General features: G+C 44.9%; 3 protein-coding genes across 5 annotated transcripts in view; 1 reads left to right on the top strand and 2 right to left on the bottom strand.

Moving 5' to 3' along the window:
• Positions 1-2,979, bottom strand: part of LOC125021172 (stAR-related lipid transfer protein 13-like) — a 48,434-nt gene extending 45,455 nt beyond the window's left edge. The window contains exons 1-2 of one of the 3 annotated variants that reach the window (XM_047607112.1): positions 2,845-2,979; positions 995-1,967 (exon numbers count right to left, since the gene is read on the bottom strand). In XM_047607112.1, the coding sequence (XP_047463068.1) occupies positions 995-1,864 (870 nt within the window). In that variant the 5' untranslated portion in view covers positions 1,865-1,967; positions 2,845-2,979. Of the gene's footprint in view, positions 1-994; positions 2,470-2,844 lie in introns of those variants that run through there. The other 2 variants (XM_047607113.1, XM_047607114.1) reach the window with 2 other exon arrangements.
• A 2,091-nt stretch (positions 2,980-5,070) lies between these two features.
• rfc3 (replication factor C (activator 1) 3) lies at positions 5,071-8,863 on the top strand. The gene is made up of 9 exons (XM_047606683.1): positions 5,071-5,268; positions 5,737-5,874; positions 6,028-6,095; positions 6,188-6,285; positions 6,427-6,608; positions 6,695-6,831; positions 6,923-7,021; positions 8,388-8,457; positions 8,538-8,863. Exons 1-9 carry the CDS (start codon positions 5,182-5,184, stop codon positions 8,727-8,729), a joined length of 1,071 nt encoding a protein of 356 aa, XP_047462639.1. The 5' UTR covers positions 5,071-5,181; the 3' UTR covers positions 8,730-8,863.
• Positions 8,864-9,366: 503 nt separating this feature from the next.
• kl (klotho) lies at positions 9,367-18,284 on the bottom strand. Its single transcript, XM_047606682.1, has 13 exons — positions 17,227-18,284; positions 16,296-16,726; positions 16,127-16,206; positions 15,879-16,041; positions 15,621-15,726; positions 14,906-15,055; positions 13,981-14,216; positions 13,417-13,612; positions 12,955-13,133; positions 12,208-12,315; positions 11,995-12,100; positions 11,747-11,873; positions 9,367-10,713 (listed from the first exon to the last, which is right to left on the bottom strand). Exons 1-13 carry the CDS (start codon positions 17,941-17,943, stop codon positions 10,379-10,381), a joined length of 2,934 nt encoding a protein of 977 aa, XP_047462638.1. The 5' UTR covers positions 17,944-18,284; the 3' UTR covers positions 9,367-10,378.
• Between the last annotated feature and the right edge of the window lie 1,739 nt (positions 18,285-20,023).

The following is a 20,023-nucleotide window of genomic DNA, read 5'->3' as shown; positions in this document are numbered from 1 at the left end:
GACGGTGCCTCTTTTAACTGACCAGGTATCCAGATGAACGCTGGCCTGTCAGTAAAGGGACTTTAAACGCTACTCGGTGAGCCTCGGAGAACAAGAACGCAAAAAAAAAAGGGGAGCGCAGGCAGAGGTAATCCTTTCATTTCCGGCCGAGATGGGAGAACAGCGTGCGGTGTGGCCAGAGGGACCGCTATGGGAATGTGCCAGCGACCCAGGGCTGCGCTGACAGGTGTGAGAACGCAGTCAGGGGCGCGCTCACACTGGAAGGACGCCATGCCGGTGTGGTGCATGCTGGGTATGCCAAGCCGTGCCAGGGGAGGAATTTATTTTGGAAGGCCTAACACTTGATTCGAATGTACTCATTTTATTTAGATCTTTTTTTTCTTTCCATTAAAAAAAATATATATATATAATATAAATATCATATATAAAAGGAGTGAAATAACCTTTATCTGCTAGGACTAGACTGGTGCAACTTTCTTGCTGTTAATTGTTGAGATTATTGTTTGACATTTTTATCTGCAACTCCTCTGGATCATTATTAATAAAGTTTAACAGAGTTCTGTTAGTTGTAAATATGCTGTACTCCCACTGGACCCTCTACTGAAAGCAGGCTGCTGAACAACCTGGAATAACTTGACGTTGCTGCCCTCTAGTGGTGCAAATAGGGCTCACTCTTAAAAAATGTGACCTTTTTGACTGAAGACATTGTGACGTGTGGTACAGCAGGGAGGACACAGGTGTATATAATAGCTGAATTATGGCTCAATTTCATTTAGCTCACAGTTTTATCTCGCTGCAGCACTGTCCTGGCTTAACTTACAGATTCTTGAACAGAACAGAGGCATCGTTAATGTGTCTGCTGCAAAAAAGTCTTATCCGCAGGTAAATTTAACACAAATATGAACCTATTGAACTGCTTCATCTGGTGATTCTGCCCGGAGATTAAGATGCCGTTATCTCTGTTATTCCACTACCTCTGTTGTGTTTTTCCTACCTGTTTCCCATTGTTCTGCCGCGTATCCTCTTCCTCCTGGCTACCTGTGAGCTCAGGTTCATCCTTGTCGCTGGGCCTTTGCCAATCGGCTGCCACGCCATTGAGCTGCACATCCTGCCTCCTCCTCAAGCACTTCCTGTTCCTGCTCACGTTTCTACGCTGCCGACTGACCAGGAATTCCTTGTACTGCAGCGTCTCAGGAAAGCTGTCCTCTCCCTCCTCGGCGCCGGACGACGAGGACTCTCTGCCGTCGGACCTCGCCTCGAACGCGGTCGCCTGGTCGTCGGGGATGGGGTCATAATCACAGAACACAATTGCACTGGGCTTGTGTTTCACTATCCGGAGCACATCCAGCGAGCAGTCCCCCGACGCATTCACGGACACAGGCAGATGACTGGCGCACCAAGTAGAGGAAACCTCAGCAGCACAGGAGGAGGTCAACGTGGAGCTTCCTCCTTGCTGCTGAGGTAATGCGGCTCCACGGTGTTTCACACTCGGCGCCTCCATTTGAGCATCGCTGTGAACAGCCGCTCCGCAATCCAGGTCTGTCACGTCCATGTCCTGACCTGCCCCAGGCGACATGTCTGAACTGCGCTCACAGTGTCCGTTCTGCCTGAAGTCAGACTCAGCTGACTCACAGGGGGAGCTGTTGTCCATCTTGAACGCCCTACATTTTTTGGCATGACTGGTCACAGGATGCAGAGGGCAGGGTAGCAGAGGAGCAGGCTCAGACATGACCCGGCTGCTGGAGCTTCGAGCCAGGAGAGGAACTTGACCTTGCCGGCGTCCTAAAGGGTCACCAGCAGCTTGGCCTTGAACGGGCACCGCAGCTAGCAGGCATTCACGCATTACTGTCCAACCGGTAGTCATCTGTAAGTTATTTCACGCAGCAGCAAAGCTGCTAAAATGAAGCCACGCGTGGATTGCGTTCACAACTGGATCCGAGTCCGAATGCCCGAGACGCCTTTGATACCTGGAGGAGAGATGGAGAGAAAAAGAACGAGACAGAGTATGTAAATTTGGGAATTTACATTTTCACACACGCGCACGGCGTAAAGAATAAACACGTGTGTAATGTACCCCTGGAAAGTGACGCGCGTCTGGATCCACGCCTGGATTTGCTAACAGACTGAAGAAAAGTGCTCAAGAAGGACGAAAATCCTGCTGGAACAGGTTATCAGGTGTTCATCAAGTCATAACCAGACCAGACAGTCATTTTTGTCTGTAAACATTTAACATTTAGAGCAGTGAGACACAGGCCCGCCCCGAAGATTTCAAAACCTGGCATTACATCTAAAACACTTGAAACAGATGTATTTGCAATGCCTGTAAACCTGCCACGGCAGTGTAAATTACTTGGTGGAATGAGATGAATCCGATATAAATGTCCAAAGCAATCACAAGCGCGAGCGGCCAGTGCCAACAATGCCGGCCTCCTTATTGTTTTTGACAAATGCATTTTTCTCAAACGCATTGTTTTTTCCTGGTAGGGAGCTATTTTTGGCTGTAGCCAACCCACCCTTTCCTTGCCTGGGCTTTGTCCTTTAAACACACGGGGGAAAACACTCAATATTCTTTATGTCTGTTTAAGAATAAACCAGACAAACAAAACAAAAAATAGAAAGCTCACACGTTGTAAGGACACAGATCCTTTCCAAAGTTTCCAAAGTTTCATTCACTCGTCAACAGAAATCCTGTAGTTGCCATGTGTCAACTGGGATGTGAAGACAACACTAATGTAAAGTTATAGTGCTAACACTATAGATTTAACTGTGCTTCTTTAAAAAAAATAAATAAATAAATCTCTAAGCTGAATTATTAATAAATATAGCATTAACATTTTCACATACCAGACATCTTTTTAAAGAAGTCGTATCGTCCAGGGACGCTTCCAGCGGAAGAAAAAACCGGGAGGAAGTGGACGTATCCAGCCAAGGCAACTCGGCGCTCATGTGCCACATGACGCCGGTGACACACAAAGAGTGAGTTTATTACAGTAAAGATGTGAAAAGCTGAAAGGGGAGGAGAGAGAGAGAGAGAGAGCAAAAAAAAGAGAAAAGGCTGAGGGTTGGAATGCTTTCCCCTCCTACATTACCTCAGCAAGAAGACGGGGAGATCCGAGGGCAGGTGTTTGTACTTTGTGTGTTTGTGTGTGTGTGTGTGTGTGTGTGTGTGTCAGTGAAGTATGACTGTTATTTTGTAAAGGCAGGCATGTGTAAATGCGAGTGAGGAAAAAAAATACTTATGTACTTAAGTTTTTCTTGTGGATCAAATCTCTGTGCGCGCATTAGTTTTGGGGACTTGGATTTAAAGGTTTTGGGGTCTTCACCTCCCTCCCTCTGCCTCCTTTTCACTCACCGCTGTGCACTACGGCTCAGGGCGAAAGGTTTTTCACCTTGAAAGCACATTCCTCAACAACACATGAGGTAATGCTTAAAACTGATCTTTTCCTCCGTGAGCCTCCCCAGCTCTTTGTACCTGCAGCAACGGCGTCTGTGAGCTTCCAATCAACAAGTAAAGGACACGCGGCCCTTACAGAGATGTCGACGGGCTGAGGAATTCATCGAGTTTGCCAGAAAACACTGAGTTTTTGGAGGGAATGTCGTCGGCCGGTGGTGAAGACCTGCTATTTGTACTTTGACCCTGAGTCTGCCTGTTGAAGCCTGTTCGCTGAGGGCAGAGACGCGGTCAAGAGCAATGTCTCACTAACACAGTACATTTTCCACAGAGGGCTGCCTTACTACACTATTTGCTGCAATAAATCAAACTCATCAGATATGCCGATGTTGAACTTTTTCAACTAAACTGACCATTTCATAGTAGAAAAAAAAGGATTTACCTGCCAGGCATGTGAAAAAAAAAACTTCTCTTAACAGTCTTTACGATCAGCTCAAAGCACAGGTGACGAATAAAAAAAGAAAACGACCCACATTAGTGAATGAACTTGACGTAAATTAAAGCTTTGTGGCTTGAAACAACTTGACAGACATGCCCCAGATGTCACACTGCTCCACATAGCCCTCGTGATTTATCGATATTAATACAGCTTAAGCGTGGATCTCAATGCAAGCTACGCCAACCTGCTGAGACATGCTCCATATGTAGCATTCCTGTCCCAGAGACGTATACTTAACCCAGGTCGGTCATGGTGAAGAGAAGCAAGGCAGGGACCAAAAAAAAGAAGTGACATTCGGGAGGTGAATAAATCACTAATTAGAGAAAGGAAAATGGAATACAATGCCAATTTAATTTGAGGAATCCGCAGAGGGAGAAAACAAACATTTATTAAATATAGCTGCAGGGAAAACACACTCATACTTTATTATGCAAGTTGTGTTATCTCCACATTGTGTAACGTATATGCAAATCCTCATTTTGACAACACTCACATATAATCAGATAATCAAAAGAAAAATGTCCTTCAGAACACCATCACTGCATGACAGAACACGTGGAATTTGGGTAAAGCTCTTCTTTTACGTGCACAATATCCGGATGAAACAACCTGCTTTTGGCCGTATGTGTATTTATTTACGTAAGATACTACGATACTAAGTATGTGTATTTAATAATGCAAAATGCACAAAATGACTGGCTCCTCCAAAAACAAGCAGCTCACACATTTCCATTGCATCATGGAATGACAGCTTGGTGACATTGTGAGCTTTTGTTTGTGTTGCATGGGATTATCTGTCTCACATTCCTACGTGGTATCAGACTGTTCCCATGGAAAGATGCTATCTTTCGTGGCTCAAATGTACAGTTTTGCATACACACACACATACATAAATGTTTTCCTGGATATAACAGAAGTCATGCAAGACTGACACTAGTGCAGGTCATGGTCATGAAGCTGAGGCTAACCAGGACCCAACTGTTTTCCTATTTCCTAAAACTAGATGATAATAACTGCTATTATACTACAAAACCTTTATCATTCTTTATCACAAGTAAAGATGGAGAACAGTTTGTCCTGGGGAGTATACTTACAGTTTTCTGTGTTGTCACGATGAAAATGTGTATTTACCACTCGCCCTTCGCAGTTTTGACACATTCGACTCGCCGTAGTTCAACAGGAAGTGACCGGCAGCGCGGGTGGATGGGATTTATTTTCCGCGGGAGATTAGCAGGCAAACTGTCTGTCTGTTGTCAACAAGGACTTTAACGTTCACTAAGGTCAAAACACAATGAGTCTGTGGGTGGACAAATACCGACCGACGTCCCTCTCGAAGCTCGACTATCACAAAGAGCAAGCGACTCAGCTGAAAAACCTGGTAAGAGGACATACAGCGTCATGAACCTTAGCAGCTGCCTTATATTCAATACTACACACAGGATAGCACCAGCAAGTATAGTTGAGCTTGTCTAGGTTATCGAGACATCAAAATGTTTCTGCTGGCTGGTAGTTGCTTCTATTCTAAATATCACCTGCACAACGCTTTGAATTAGGCTGGTTTGAGTTAACGGTGATAAAAGGTATAAAAGTTGTATTTACTAAAGGCGCCATCTCTCTCCTTGTTGTTTTGTTGTTCCTGACAGTTTTGCTCCACTAGCCAACCTCAGAGTTACTGTGATCAGTAATAAGAACACATTTTTAAAACCCCATTAGGGACAGTACTATGCTGTTTTGTTATTGCCTTTTTACGTGGCATTTTCTTTACAGAGGATCAGAGCAGATCTGAATGCACTGTGTGTACTCTAAGAAAACACAACCCCAAAAACAACTAAAACATTTGTTCCAGGTTCAATGTGGCGACTTCCCACACCTGTTGGTCTACGGCCCGTCGGGTGCGGGGAAGAAGACCCGCATCATGTGTCTGCTGAGGGAGCTGTACGGAGCTGGGGTGGAGAAGCTTCGCATAGAGCATCAGACTATTGTGGTGAGCTGGGAAATAGTGAAGTGCATCGTCTCTCAGTCGTCAAAGTCATACTCAATATTAAATGATCAGGATCGGATCGGGGCGTAAAACCTTGATCGGGACATCGTTTACAAATAAATTGTTTAGTCACATCTCTGTTTTTTTCCACTATAGGCTCCCTCAAAGAAGAGGATTGAGATCAACACAATAGCCAGCAACTATCACTTGGAGGTCAACCCAAGGTGCCTTAATTCTCTCTATTCCGGTGCATTTCACAGGTGTAGCTACCGTTTCTCTGCAGATTAGTGAAGTTCTTCTGTTCTGTGTTGTACAGTGACGCGGGAACCCAGGACCGTGTGGTGATTCAGGAGCTGATTAAAACTATGGCTCAGTCCCAGCAGATCCAGACAAGCACCCAGAGAGAGTTCAAAGGTAGAGGGCGATGGTAGTGAACAGACGTCCGTGTTTAACTGTACCCCACGTCTATGTTGTTTAATTTGTTTTTATTTCTAACCAGGGATGGGCAATAAGGCGAAGTAGTCACTAGATTTATTCCTGTGCTTTTCCTCTCAGTGGTGCTGCTCACAGAGGTGGACAGACTCACGAAAGACGCCCAGCACGCCTTGCGTCGAACGATGGAGAAGTACATGTCCACCTGTCGTCTCATTCTCTACTCCACCTCCACCTCTAAAGTCATTGGGCCGATTCGGAGCCGTTGCCTGGCTGTGAGAGTTCCTCTGCCGAGCACAGAAGAGGTAAGAGGAGCCTGGTGCGGTTTAGACACTAATGTGAAACTAACGTGACCCTGGCATCCTTTTCACTCTGCTTCTCGTTTTGTCAGGTGTGCAGCGTCCTGACCTCCGTCTGTAAGAAGGAGGGTCTGCTCCTCCCACCTGAGCTGGCCAAACAGATCAGCGAGAAGTCTGGCCGCAACCTCCGCAAAGCCATTTTGATGTGCGAGGCCTGCAGAGTGCAGCAGTAAGTCGTGACTGCACTTACATGTCCGTGGGTTTGTGTCGCATATAAACACGGAGTATTTGCTTATTTAGCCTGCGTTGATCTTTTCCAGGTATCCGTTCTCGGTGGACCAGAACGTCCCCGAGACGGACTGGGAGGTCTACCTCAGAGAAACGGCCAATGCCATCGTCAGCCAGCAGAGTCCTCACAGGTACGAGAGGCAAAGAGAAAGGGAGGGGGTTAAGTAACACAGACACGTGGGGATATTTGGACATTTGCACCAAAGTTAAAATAGTCACACAGCTGCTGTTTACATCCAGAGCTCGAGTCACCTCTTCATACCGACTAGACCCTTTTTAACATTAAGGGGAGAACCTAGGGTTGTTGCTTGGTCCTCAATTTTTTAAAATATTTTTTTTTCCCGTGATGACCCACCGCACCGGATAACCAAAATACACTGATGCATGGATACCGTAACATTTACTTTAATTCCTATTAACAATTAATAAAAGTAGTACAACAAAATATTTCCTCTTCAACGCCCCGCAGTATGTATGCTAATGAAGCAGCTGCTTTTCAAGCACCAAATGTAAACAGATTTTTGTTATCCTACAGGATTTCATCATCATCATCATCATCATTATCACTACCATCCTCGTTGTCTTTCTCGATTTCAGACACAGCAGATACAGATTCGTTCACTAAGTGACGTATCGAAGTTTTTCATTTCAAGAGGTCAGGCTGTAGGATCAAACATCAAAAAGAGATCGAGGGAGTCATATCTGCTTTCAAAGTCTATTGAATTAGAGCTCTCAACACACCAGTGTCGTCCCTGTCAGCATCATCGTGTGACACGGTCTCCTTCCTGCACTTGCCCTCACTGTCCATCAGTAGTATCAACTTTCCAATAGCGACCGTGAGCTCATCGAGCTGCAACATGTTCCCAGTATCAAGCACGCTGACTAGGAAGCAAAGGAAATGCTCTGTGCGGAAATGTTTTAGGCTACTGTCATCACTTGTTGCCACATGAATCTGAATGAATGAATGAACTGTCTCCATTTGATGTTGTGAAACTTTAACAGAAGCAGGGCCTTTCTCCTCACGTATCTGTTTTAGTTGTGCACGCCCTTTCTGTAAGTAAAAGCTGAGCAATCATACGACCGATGCGATGACTCAGTGTGGGGCCGTGCGAGGTGTGGGCGGTGCAGGGAATCCCTGATGTGCCTCTGACGTTATTTGGGAACGACCCCGCTGTGAATCCCGCCCAGCTTCGTCTTCCACTCCAAGCTAAATTACACCCATGCAACAGCTGCTCAAGTCCATCCGCCATGTCCTGTGCTTTTCTATTAGCCCCCTGATTAATTAATCCGAGCTGAATTCTCCATTGCTCCACACAGAAACCATGTATAAAATTTCCTGCTCCCATTCTGCTTCCTTGCTCGGTACACAGACGTGTGTTACAAAGTCTAATCCCGCATGCGTTGTTTATTTTGATTGCGCACCCCCGGTTATTAGTTAATATTACTCCCACTAGGTGCAGAGAGCATAACGGTCGATTCACTGTCTGCCCGTTCCAGGTTGTTCGAGGTTCGAGCTCGGGTGTATGAGCTGATGACTCACTGCATCCCCCCTGACATCATCATGAAGGTAAGGTTTGTTACTCCTCTTCCTCCATAAAGTGTTTGCAGTCCAAGAGTTTTAATTTTCCTCGTCCGATCATTTTACAGGGTCTGGTTAAAGAACTGCTGAGTAACTGCGACGGCCAGCTGAAGACGGAGGTGGCCCACATGGCGGCTTTCTACGAACACCGACTACAGCAGGGCAACAAAGCCATCTACCACATCGAGGCTTTCATCGCCAAGTTCATGGCCATCTACAAGAAGTTCATGGAGGACGGCCTGGATGCCATGATGTTTTGACTTTGAATGGACTTGAATATTGACGCTTTGGCGGTGTGACATACCAATGGGGCACTTCTGATAGTGGAGGTTTGGAGATGTTTCACGAAATCCTGCTTAATAACATGAAAATAAATCACTTTGTTTATAACATGCTAAAGGCTGATGTGGTATGTCCATGTAGGATGTGTTTACCTTTAACAGGTTTCATGCAGCCATGATCTAGATCAGGGAACAACAAGGAAAGATGAATCTGAAGATCTCACGCACCTGAAGGAACATCTGGAACCAAAAGAGCTGACAATAAGGGCTTTGTTAATAATCGATGACCTGAATTACACCCTGAAGTCAACAGGCAGTCGGTCAAAAGAAGACGTCGTGATGCATTAAGACATAGAGGCACGTTACCACAGAACTCCCACTGTTTTTATCCTCCAGATTCTCAGACTTAAAGAGCGCTCAGAGAAACTTTCCACTTCCTGCAGAAGAATTCTGGAAACAATCTTCAAAACGCATCAATCTGTAGAGAAGTATAAACCAAACCTCGCAGCGCTGAGAAACACTTAACTGACGGAAGATTTGACCCAGTTTAGCTCAGAATGAGTCTTACAACGTAACTCAAAGTGCAAAAGGTTTAGTAACAAATAGCAACAGCAGCTTTGACAGTGGCAGCAATAGTTTTTATTAAAAATATACCACAAGGTTTAGAGATGTTTCCTAAAATACATTAGTTTACAGCGTTAAAACATCTGATGTTACTCTGGATACGTCCAAATGTACAAATTTATTACAGTTGACACGAGACAGAATTCTTGCTGAAGAACTTAATGGGACGTAGCTTTTAAATTTTTTTTACCCTGAAATTCGTAATGACACTAATTCAGGGATGATCATTTTCATCTTTTTCATTTTTATTTTTATTTTTTTTTGTGAAATGCCAAAAATCATTTACTTGAGAAGTTGCGTGATGTTAAATCTCCATCCAGTCACAGCTTCATCTGTGATTATATCTCAGTTTTTATGGCCCCTTTAGGCTTTTACTCCAATTCGGTCCAATTACTGTCAAAGAAGGGCAAACCCTGAACATTATGAAGTTGTTAACTGCAGTCTCTCCATATAATCCTAAAAACGAATGGAGAGGCACTAGAGCATGGTATTCAACAGGGGGTCCGCGACCCCTAGGGGATACGTGGAGGTACTTCAGGAGGGTCACAATTTCTTTGGTTGATTAGACATTTTTTATATATATATTTTATTTTATTTTTATTTATTTTTTAAATGTTCCCCCATAAATACATTTCTTTAAATACACATTAACATGGACATATTTTAAATTTTAGTAAAGGGGTAGGGATAGCTTAATATTTCAATGCAAAATAATATATTTATAAACAGCACTAGGCCGAGTTTAATATATAACACATATAGTAGTTTAGGGGTCCTTGGCCTGAAAAATGTTGAAGACCTTTGCCTTAGAATCTTCAGCAGGTTATCTCAAAATGTGTGTAGAACAATTTGTAACATGACATTAAATTTAATACAAAACCTCAAATACGAAGATGAGAACGAAGAAGTCACTCAGACCTCAATTATCTTGAAATTTCACAATCGAACCTTAACACAAACTGCTGAACAACAAGTAAAATGTCTGTCAGTCTTTCAGTCTGTCATCAGTAACACTCCTTGTGTCTCTTGGTTGTGTAGTAAATAATGAGGCCCAGGGTGATCAGCACCCCTGAGCCCACCAGGCTCAAGAAGCCCAGCACGGGCCTCTTGACCAGAATGTGGCAGCCCAGGCAGGGCTGGGGCAGACTGGGGCACTGCTGGGCCTCCGCCCCTTGGATGGGGAAGCCGTTGTGCTGGATGATGTTGCGATAGTTGGACAGAGAGGCCTTGACGATGACCTCTTCGTGGACTTGGCCGTACAAGCCGAACCCCGGGTCCCGTTGGTCGCTCAGGGCATAAGCGAAATAGCCCTTCAGGTTTACGCCATCCAGAGTGTACGCTGCAGAGGGCAGAGACACGCAACATGTGAGGTTTTCACTAAAATACCTACTTGTATGTGCAAATCTGGGTGGGTGGCATATAAAAACACACTTTAAACCACTGATTTATCATCTATAAGCAGTACAGTAAATATATTGTATGAGATTCTCATTTTGTACCATTAAGGTCTATTTAAAGAGGTCTTGTCTGCTTACAACTACTGCATATTGAGTCATCATTAAACTGTTATATACTGCTCAGGTATGTTAAATGGGAAAGGTTTAAATTGCAAAATATATATATAGAAAAAAACAAAGGTTCTATTTTTAGACATAAAAGACCTGTTTTTATAGACTAAGATATTTAACACTCAGATCTATTTATATGAAATATTTCCCATAATTACTAAATTTGTGCAGCGTAACAGTCCATACTTCCTTTATAGTTTTGACAACTTATTAATTAATTGAATTTTTGTATAAAATGTTAAAAAAAATATATACAAAAACAACACTGAACGAGATGGTGTGTCCAAATATTTCACTGGTAATGGACATTAGACATTAGATCTACTTCTGTAATAGATTTATTTTATACTAAACAAAGCATGATTCAGCATATTTTTTTTTAACTTACCTTTATTGTAGATGTAGGTTTGATTTGGGTAAACATCAATTTATATAAATATCTAAATAGATAAATGAAGTCTTATAGTTGCCACCTGGTGGTGACCGGGCGCACTACAACCTGCTGGTACTGTAAGGACACCGAGAGGTCTTCTTCACTGAGCGTAGCCTCATAAACTTTACAAGGACGGGCAGCTGGATAGCAACAAACATGAGGCAGCAGTCCGGAGCAGAGTTGATATTTATGTTTGCGAATGTGTGCGCTGTGAGTCAGCTGACTACTCGGGGGTCGGTGACCTAAATACCTGTCTAATAATTAAGCTCCAGAGGCCAGCGCAGGAGAGAACTTCAATCATCTCTGTAGCAGCAACAAGAGCGGCCATAACTGTATCCATCACTCTGTGCATTAAACGATCACAGGCTCACCTTTAAGTGCTTCGTTAATGTAGTTGTAAAGATAATAAACTCTCAGGCTGTCTTTGAAGCGAGCTGGGTCCTCCTGGACGCCGTTAGCCATCACGTACACGGGTACATCGCAGTAGTGCTCCTTCACCTGACACAGAAAGATTTATTTTGTTTTTATCTTCTATGAATGTTTATTACGCTACACAGTTGCTGATTTTATGAGTATTATTCCACTCATTATTCCAACCGGTCCCTTAATTCAGTCTTACCCAGTTGAGGGCTTTCCTCAGGCCCCAGGGGACAACGGGCCTCGGGGACATGATCCAGGTGGTGTCTATCATGTGCTGGACCTCGAGCATTGCTGTGTAGGTGTATCTGCAGACATGCAGGAGAAAAAAAAACAAAAAAACATCTTCTTATCGCATTTTTCTCCAACTGACCGAACACTATCAAAGTAAGGGCGACGAGCGAGTTCATCTTACGAGTCTTCCTTGGCGTGAGTCACGAGCTTGGTGCTGAAGTGGCTGAGGGCAAAGAAGTCGTACGTCCCTTTAACCAGAAGTCTGTCCTCTTCATTGAAAACCGGCAGCCTGTGGAAACGCACGCGGAAAAACGATGCAATTAGCAGGAGGAGAGGAGAAAATGCAGCATTTGCACACTGGAGTTTCTATTTAGCTTATTGCTGTGATCAGAATCCTGACTTACAGGATCAATCATTTATTATGGGAGATTTAGCATTCACACAACACAGTCCCCACAACCTATGCAGATAATAACTCAAGACAAAAAAGAATAGATATGTGGAATAAATGCTAAGAATTAAAGCTGCTTGTAGGAACAACAATGGTGACATCAGCCAGTGCGTAGGCTTTTATTTTGGCATCTTCTCATGCAACTGAATCTGAAGGATTTTTTAAAACAACTAAAAGTATTGGACAGTTTTTTTTAAATTTGATCATGGTTTGAACTGAGGGCGTCTACAATGTCTCCGGGGAACATGAATGTCAAACAAGTGGTTGTTTTCGGGCAAAGTGGTGGACAAACTGATCAAGAGTCTAGATCATGGCTAAAAATGTAAACTGTTTAAAAGCTACAGATTTATTCCACCTTGATGGATCATTCCCAGATTAAATCTGACCTTTTTGATACTGTTACAGCCAGAGACTCATTCTAACATTAATCTACAGCTAACGAAGTGACCACTGTAATAAAATGTATAATATTTGTACTCAAGTGAGTTGAGCTGACGCAGCCAGCTCCTCATCCCCAGAGGGTAGTCCCCGCTGCCGAAGATCGGCTCGGCGAACCAGCCGACGCAGAAGTCCAAAACCCTTTTCGCCGGCTCCACGTCTTCTCTGCTGAACGAGAACGCCGGCTCCACCCAGTCCATGTGCAGAGCCAGAGACACCTGAGGAGACACACCGGACACCATGTTTTTAAAACTGGAATCCAATCCTTAGAAGATTTCACTGTAGATCTGTTTCAAACAAATTAGCAGGTCTTCGGGTGCACAAGAAGGTGTTACATTTTAGTACTTCTACTAAAACAGGAGTCGAACAGTTTAAAGGTTTAATGAATCATAAAACCCATTGGAATACGCATATAAAACAGAATAGAATTTAAAAATAAATAAATAAATAAATAATTATAAATCTAAAGAAAGAGGACCTCAACGCCGCCGTTCTACTGACCTTTCCTCCCTGCGCGTGTCTGAACTCGCGGTCGTACGCGCGCCAGGCCAGCGCGTGGGCCCTCAGCATCTGGTGGCCCTCCTGGTAGCTCACCATCTCATCGTTGGGCTCGTTCAGGGTGATCCACATCTTCACGTGGGCCCCCAGTTCTCTGTAGCAGAGCCTGGCGTAGTCCGCGAAGGCCTCGGGGGTCTCCCTGAGGAACGACGTCACATACTTTTATTTATGCACTCGGTGCGCGCGCGTGCGTGACGCGAATCGGGGCGCATCAGCCACAGAGGACCTGAAAACATCAGTTGATGAATAAATTCATCTCTTTATGACTGGAAATGTAAAGATACGGCAGCAAGTGACAACAGATGGCCTCAAGGGCGATGAGGGGAAAAGGACGAACCGTTCCAGGAAACACCGCTGCGTGTTTACTTTTACATAAGACCGTCATAAACTGCAGCATATTTAATACATAATGACGTTTATTAGCGGCTAGAGCCGACCTGTCCTCCCTAGGTGTCAACAGTCATAAAACCCTGATGGACGCATCGACCAATCGGAGCTGCGCCTGACCTGTTCAGCCACTTGCTGTCTGCGTCCAGAGGGGCCGGCAGGCTGCTGCGCTGGCGCGTGTGGTGCCACAGGGTGACCACGGGGGTGACGTTGGCCTGCAGCAGCTGGCGGGTGAAGCAGCGGTAGTAGCCCAGCAGGGTGGCGTTCGGGCGAGCCACGTCACCCGAGGGCACCAGAGCGGACCAGTTGAGGGAGAAGTGGAAGTGGCTGACGCCCACCTGCCTGATTTCATCCACCTGAAGAGGCGGAGGGGAGAAGTGTGTCATGCGGCGCAAACACACATAGGCCTACCGGCTCCAACTCCCAGAAATACACAAAGACGGGAGTTGAATCAAACACTGCAAGTATACAGTAGATTTTTAATATATAAAACAGAGGTGCTCAAGGGGGGGTACGTGGAGGTACCGCAGAGGGTCTCAAAATCTTTCATTGATTAGACTTTTTTTTTTTTTAAATATATATATCGGCTACATTAATTAATTTCCCCCCACAAATTATTATTATTATTATTATTATTATTTACATAGAATCTACACATTAACACAAATCCAACATATTTTAGTAAAGGGATAAATTAAGTCAGAAGACATTACCACAGCCCTACTTTTGCACATGTTTGAAATAAAAAGTGAATATTTGAACACTAATTTAACACTAATGTATATTTATAAATAGCTGAGTTTAATATAGAACTCATATAATAGGTAGGGGGTTTTTGCTTAATCTCCACATGAGTTTGGGGGCCCTTGGGCTAAAAAAAAGACCCCTGACATAAAATATTGCAGAGTTCAGACATCAACAAACAAGTCCAAACCTCAAAGAATAAGAAGAATATATATATTTTTCCTGAATTATAAGTTGATTCGATTTCTACTGGTCGATTAACTGATTAATACAATGAGCTGGGCAGGTTATTATTTATCACCTGTTGTCTGATGGTGGCGTAATCGGCGCAGTGGGTGGTTCTGCGTAAAGGCGGCGCGCTGAGGCCCTCCAGCTTCATCAGCTCTCCGTTGTTGGAGATGTTCCAGAGGTAAACATTGGGGTCCGCGAACTGGCTGGGTGTGGTCTCCACCTGTTACACATCAGAGTCACATGTTGACACCACACACTGGGCTTAATACGAACCAATTCTAACCCTAAGGACCAAATGAGGCAAACGGATGGTGACGGTGGCGTTTAGCTAAGCTGGCAGACTGTGTGAGTCGATGTGGTTTATGATTAAGAGACGCTCTGTCTCTGAGATGGACTTTCACCGCGAAAACTGCCCGTTCAAAATAATGTGATGTAACTGGAGAAACGGCAGCAAAATTAAATAAGGTGAAATAATAATGACTGAAGGACTTTACTGCGTCCAAAAAAGCTGTGGGTCACGTATTTGTATTATTCTGGGCTTCCTTTGGTCAGCAGCTCGCAGAGTTGACATTAAACTTCACTGCGTATTAGCGCAGTCTGCAGTGAACCAAAAGTTAATGCAGTTAATATTTTCTCGCTTTTACATTTCAGAGGAAGCGTTCTAGCTGATTTTCATTCGCTGTCCGACCTCTGCCCTTTTGGCACATTTGTCTCCCCATGACTCCGCATTATTACGCTCCTCCCCCAGCACACTGTACGCACACAAACACACAAATAAACAAAACCTGTATGGAGTTGGCGGACACTCCCCACGCGAAATCACACGGAAAGACTCCTTGAGCTGGTCTGTTCTCCGGCAGCTCCGGAAATCCGTTCCTCTGGATGACGTTCCTGTGGAAATGATGGAAGAAGAGAGAGTTCAGTTCAGGACCGGCAGAGCAACTTCGACTGACAACATACATTGTGAAATAATAATCTGAATCCTGTGTGGGGAAACTCTCCCAGAGGAATCAGCAGGTGTCTGCACATGGTTCACCACGCGCCTGTAGAAGGTGGCGGATGTCTTTGGTTCCCTCTTCATGTCGGGAGTGTTGAAGTCAACGTAGTAGAGGCCCCTTCGTATACCGTACTCCCTGTGCCACTCGAAGCCATCTATCAGAGACCAGGCCGTGTATCCAATCACGTTCACTCCGTCTATGATGATTGCTGCATTGCAGACACATTGTCAGATTACACTTTACATCAAGAGCAGAATTCAAACTTTTCAAGCGTGCCAGGCAGATTTCCTCACATTTAAGCGCCTCTGCGATGAACCTTTTGAGGTAGTACATGTGTTTTGGGTCTTCTGTCTTGGTGTTGCCGAGGACGTACCTGTGTAGACCCCCAGATAGAAGATGAGGTTCAAAGCAGCACATGGCAGAGAAACACATGACCACGGAGACTCTAGAATCAAAACCTACCAGCCACTCTGCACCACAAAGATGGGCGGCTTGTCGTACTCGGCGTTGACCCAGTAGAGCAGCATCCTCAGGTCCAGATCCTCCTGCTGCCCGAACTTGAGGCTGTCGTTGATGAGCTGGAAGCTGAGGGCCGCTCCGTGGGAGAGGGCGAAGAAGTCGGCCGTCCCTCTCACCTGCTCCCTCTCCTCCTGGGTGAAGGAGGGGAGCCTCGAGCCCAGCCTCGCCTTCATGCAGGGCGGGTAGTCCCCGTCCGTGAAGAGCGGCCGGGCGAACCAGCCCAGGACGTGGTCCAGGGAGCACTGGCACTCTCGGAGGCTTTCCAGACGCGTGCGGCTGGGCTTGATCCAGTGGGAGGCCAGCGCCATGGACAGCTTGCCCTGTTGTCTGGGACGGTAGTGGCGGTCGTAGAGATGCCACGTGGCTGCATGAGCCTGGGAAAGAACAGGTGAGTGGGAAAAGAGACGGGGAACAGAAGAAGATGTTTATTCAAGTATTCTCTTCTTTTATGTATCAAATTTATACTTCGTTATTCTAACAACAATCACAAAAAAATACTACTTTTTACTCCGTAACATGACAACTCTTGGATCTTTTTTTTTTACACTACGTATTTTACTAATTAAATGACTACAGTTTTAAAAGGTTTGTAATTAATCCATCAACTGCAACAATAAAATGCACTTTATACGTTAATTGAGAAGCCATTAAGAAGCAAAACGTCACAAATGTCTTTTCTTACTATATAAGATCGTAAAAATAGGCCATAATTAAAACAGTAAAGGACATACAGGTAAAAACCAAGGGGTTTACGCAGAATTTGAATTTCGTGGACAGGTTTTCTTTATTCTTATTTTAATTGAAGTTGTGTTCATGTGATTCCAAAGGAATGAAAAACTATTGTTATGATGATGTTGTGAGACTGTGCACTCGCCTTGAGCAGGTTGTGTCCAACCCTAAACGGGAGGTCAGGGTCGTTCTTTATCCCGGGCGCCACCACTCCGGTTCCGTACCCGTGGCGCGCCACCACAAACGGGTTGTCAATGGTGATCCAGAACTTCACGTCGTCCCCGAAAGTGTGGAAACAGAAGTCGGCGTAGTCCTTGAAGATCCCCACCAGCTCCGGGTTGCTCCAGCCGCCCAGGCTCTGCTGGAGGTGGTCGGGCAGGTCCCAGTGGTAGAGCGTGACCACCGGCTGCACGCGGATCTCCTTCAGCTTCTTAATGAGCGTCCGGTAGTAGTTGGTGCCGATTTCGTTGTAACTCCCGCGGGTGCCGTTCGGAAATATCCTGGACCAGGACAGGGAGAACCTGTAGTGGCTGACCCCGAGCTGCCTGATGGCTCGGATGTCGGCGTGGATGTTGTGATAGCTGTCGCTGCCCACGTCCCCGGTGGCCATCCGGTTCCCGCCGCGCGTAAAAGTGTCCCAAATGGAGAGCCCCTTTCCGTCCTTCTCAAACGCGCCTTCCACCTGGTACGCCGCCGTCCCCACGGCCCATATGAAATCGTCGGGGAAGGTATCGTAAAGGAAAGCCTTGTCTCTGGGGTAGGGCAGCTTGTTGAAGCGTCCCCACGTTTTTAAACCAGCGTTGGGCTTCGCGCTCGCAGCGGCGAAGGCGAGCGATATGAAAAGGGCGAGCAAACCCCTCATGGTGCCTGTCGCTCACTGGCCTAAGACGTCCAGTTCTTGGAGCTGGTCTTCACTTGACCATGCTTGGAGGATCTCGGCGAGGAGACAGAGGACTGTGGAGCGCAGCCGGCCAGCTGTGAACCCACCACACGCCGCCTCTCCAAATCTATCAATTATTAGCCAAAGCACCTGACGCACGAAGGTCTCCAGGCACAACACAATGTTAGGAGCCCCAAATGATCAATCTATGGCATAGCAGGGGCACATTAGTTTCAGTAACAACTAAAAGGGACAAGCGAGAAGGGCTCTATTGGATCTATTTACTTAATCAATCCGTTAAAGTGAACTTGATGGTCAATTCACGGGATCACGGGACATTAACGGAGAGAGACCCAGGTGCAAACACCTTAATGTATTCAGTAACGGCGCCATTATCATACAGCCTCAGCTGGCACATAATCTCATAACTTCATTTAAATGTCACGCGGCAGGCAGCTACACCAAGAGCCCATCTACATATTTCACTGGATCAAGTTCAGTCAGAGTGCCACAAAGCCAGAGGCAGATTGGGGGTGGGGGGAGGAATGGGGGGGTGGGACAGGCAAACAGCAGAGACAGGCAGTGCACCCTTCTGCACCATGTTCACATTACTTCCTTATCTTCCTGCTTTTAACTGGGTTGCTTGGAAACCCAGGCCTCTGACTGTTGGCCATCCTTGCCCAAGTAGCATCTGAATAAATATCTGGATGAGCTTGTTGAGTTTCTGACAGCAGAAAGGGGTCCTCTGTCTAAATGTTCCAGACAGAACTGCATATATTAGCCAAACAGTATATGTTTAATTAATTATTATCAATTAACTAATTTGCTAACATTTCAATATAACTACATTTAAATGAACAATAATGGAAAATGGCAACAAATATTAATCTGAAACTAAAATGGTTTATTAACTAGTTGACTGAAGCTAAGTGATTAACTTTTGAGATCATTCATGAAATAAAATACCTTTTATTCAGTATTTAATAACTGGTGTTAGGTATTCACATATCCAACATGTGTCTGCATTTTTACATTTTTCTAATGTTACATTAACCAAATGATGAATGGAATAACTTGAGGATTTAATCATATTTAAGTTACTGCGTTTGGCAGTGAAAACATATTTAGCCTTTAGAAATAAAAATTCCAATGTGCGAAGGGAATGAGCCAATTTTATTCCCTCTACATAGTTAGATTATTTAACTGTCGATCCCAGTTTGACTGCATAGCGCCCTCCCATGATCAATCAATCTGGTTAACGAGGGAAGTCAGTGAACTGACCTTAGGTGAACCTGTTGTGGTGTTGGAAATTTCTCCGATAAACTAGCAGCAACTAAACCACCGTTGTGTAAAGTGTAATTAAAGACTGAGCACACTTTTTACAGACTCATTTCTATGACTCTGAACATTGTGATGCTGCTTCTCAGGAAGGGAAGAGACGACCAATGAATTTACCCTGAGAGGCAGGTGCTTAATGTGACGCATGGGGACAAGACTCCTGCGGCGTGTGATTATGTCCGATCACGGATCATAACGTGGTGTGTGTGTGTGTGTGTGTGTGTGTGTGTGTGTGTGTGTGTGTGTGTGTGTGTGGGTGTGTGTGTGTGTGTGTGTGTGTGGTGGGGGGGAGGTTTTTCCATTGAGCTGTGCTGCCCTGGAAAGTTCAAAACTCAAGCGGTTGTGCATAAGAGAACAAGAGAACACATACGACACAGGAGGAACACGACTGACACGAGCTTAGCTTTAGGCCGGAGAGCACAAACTTCCTGGGACTGAACGTCAGTGCTGCACACACTGAAAATACTAACTCCACGGACCATTCAAATACAAGGAGGTCACAAACATCTGTGTAATTAGAATTTTTAAACTTTTCGTTCGCAGCCGTTTTCAAACCTAACAATTCTTCTGGTTCCAGATCTTTAGAAGCTGTTCCAGGTTTTGACAACAAGATGCATCAAGCTAATTAGTTGGAATAATCCTCATTAATATCTAATATCTATCATTAGACTGACTACACACATCAATTCAAATTTAAAACATGTCTTCAGAAACAATTGTGTCT

This window comes from Mugil cephalus, chromosome 15 (assembly GCF_022458985.1).
Source record: "Mugil cephalus isolate CIBA_MC_2020 chromosome 15, CIBA_Mcephalus_1.1, whole genome shotgun sequence".
NCBI lineage: Eukaryota > Metazoa > Chordata > Actinopteri > Mugiliformes > Mugilidae > Mugil > Mugil cephalus.
The sequence above is the reverse complement of the archived record's forward strand: the minus strand, read 5'-3'. Positions and strand labels throughout refer to the sequence as shown.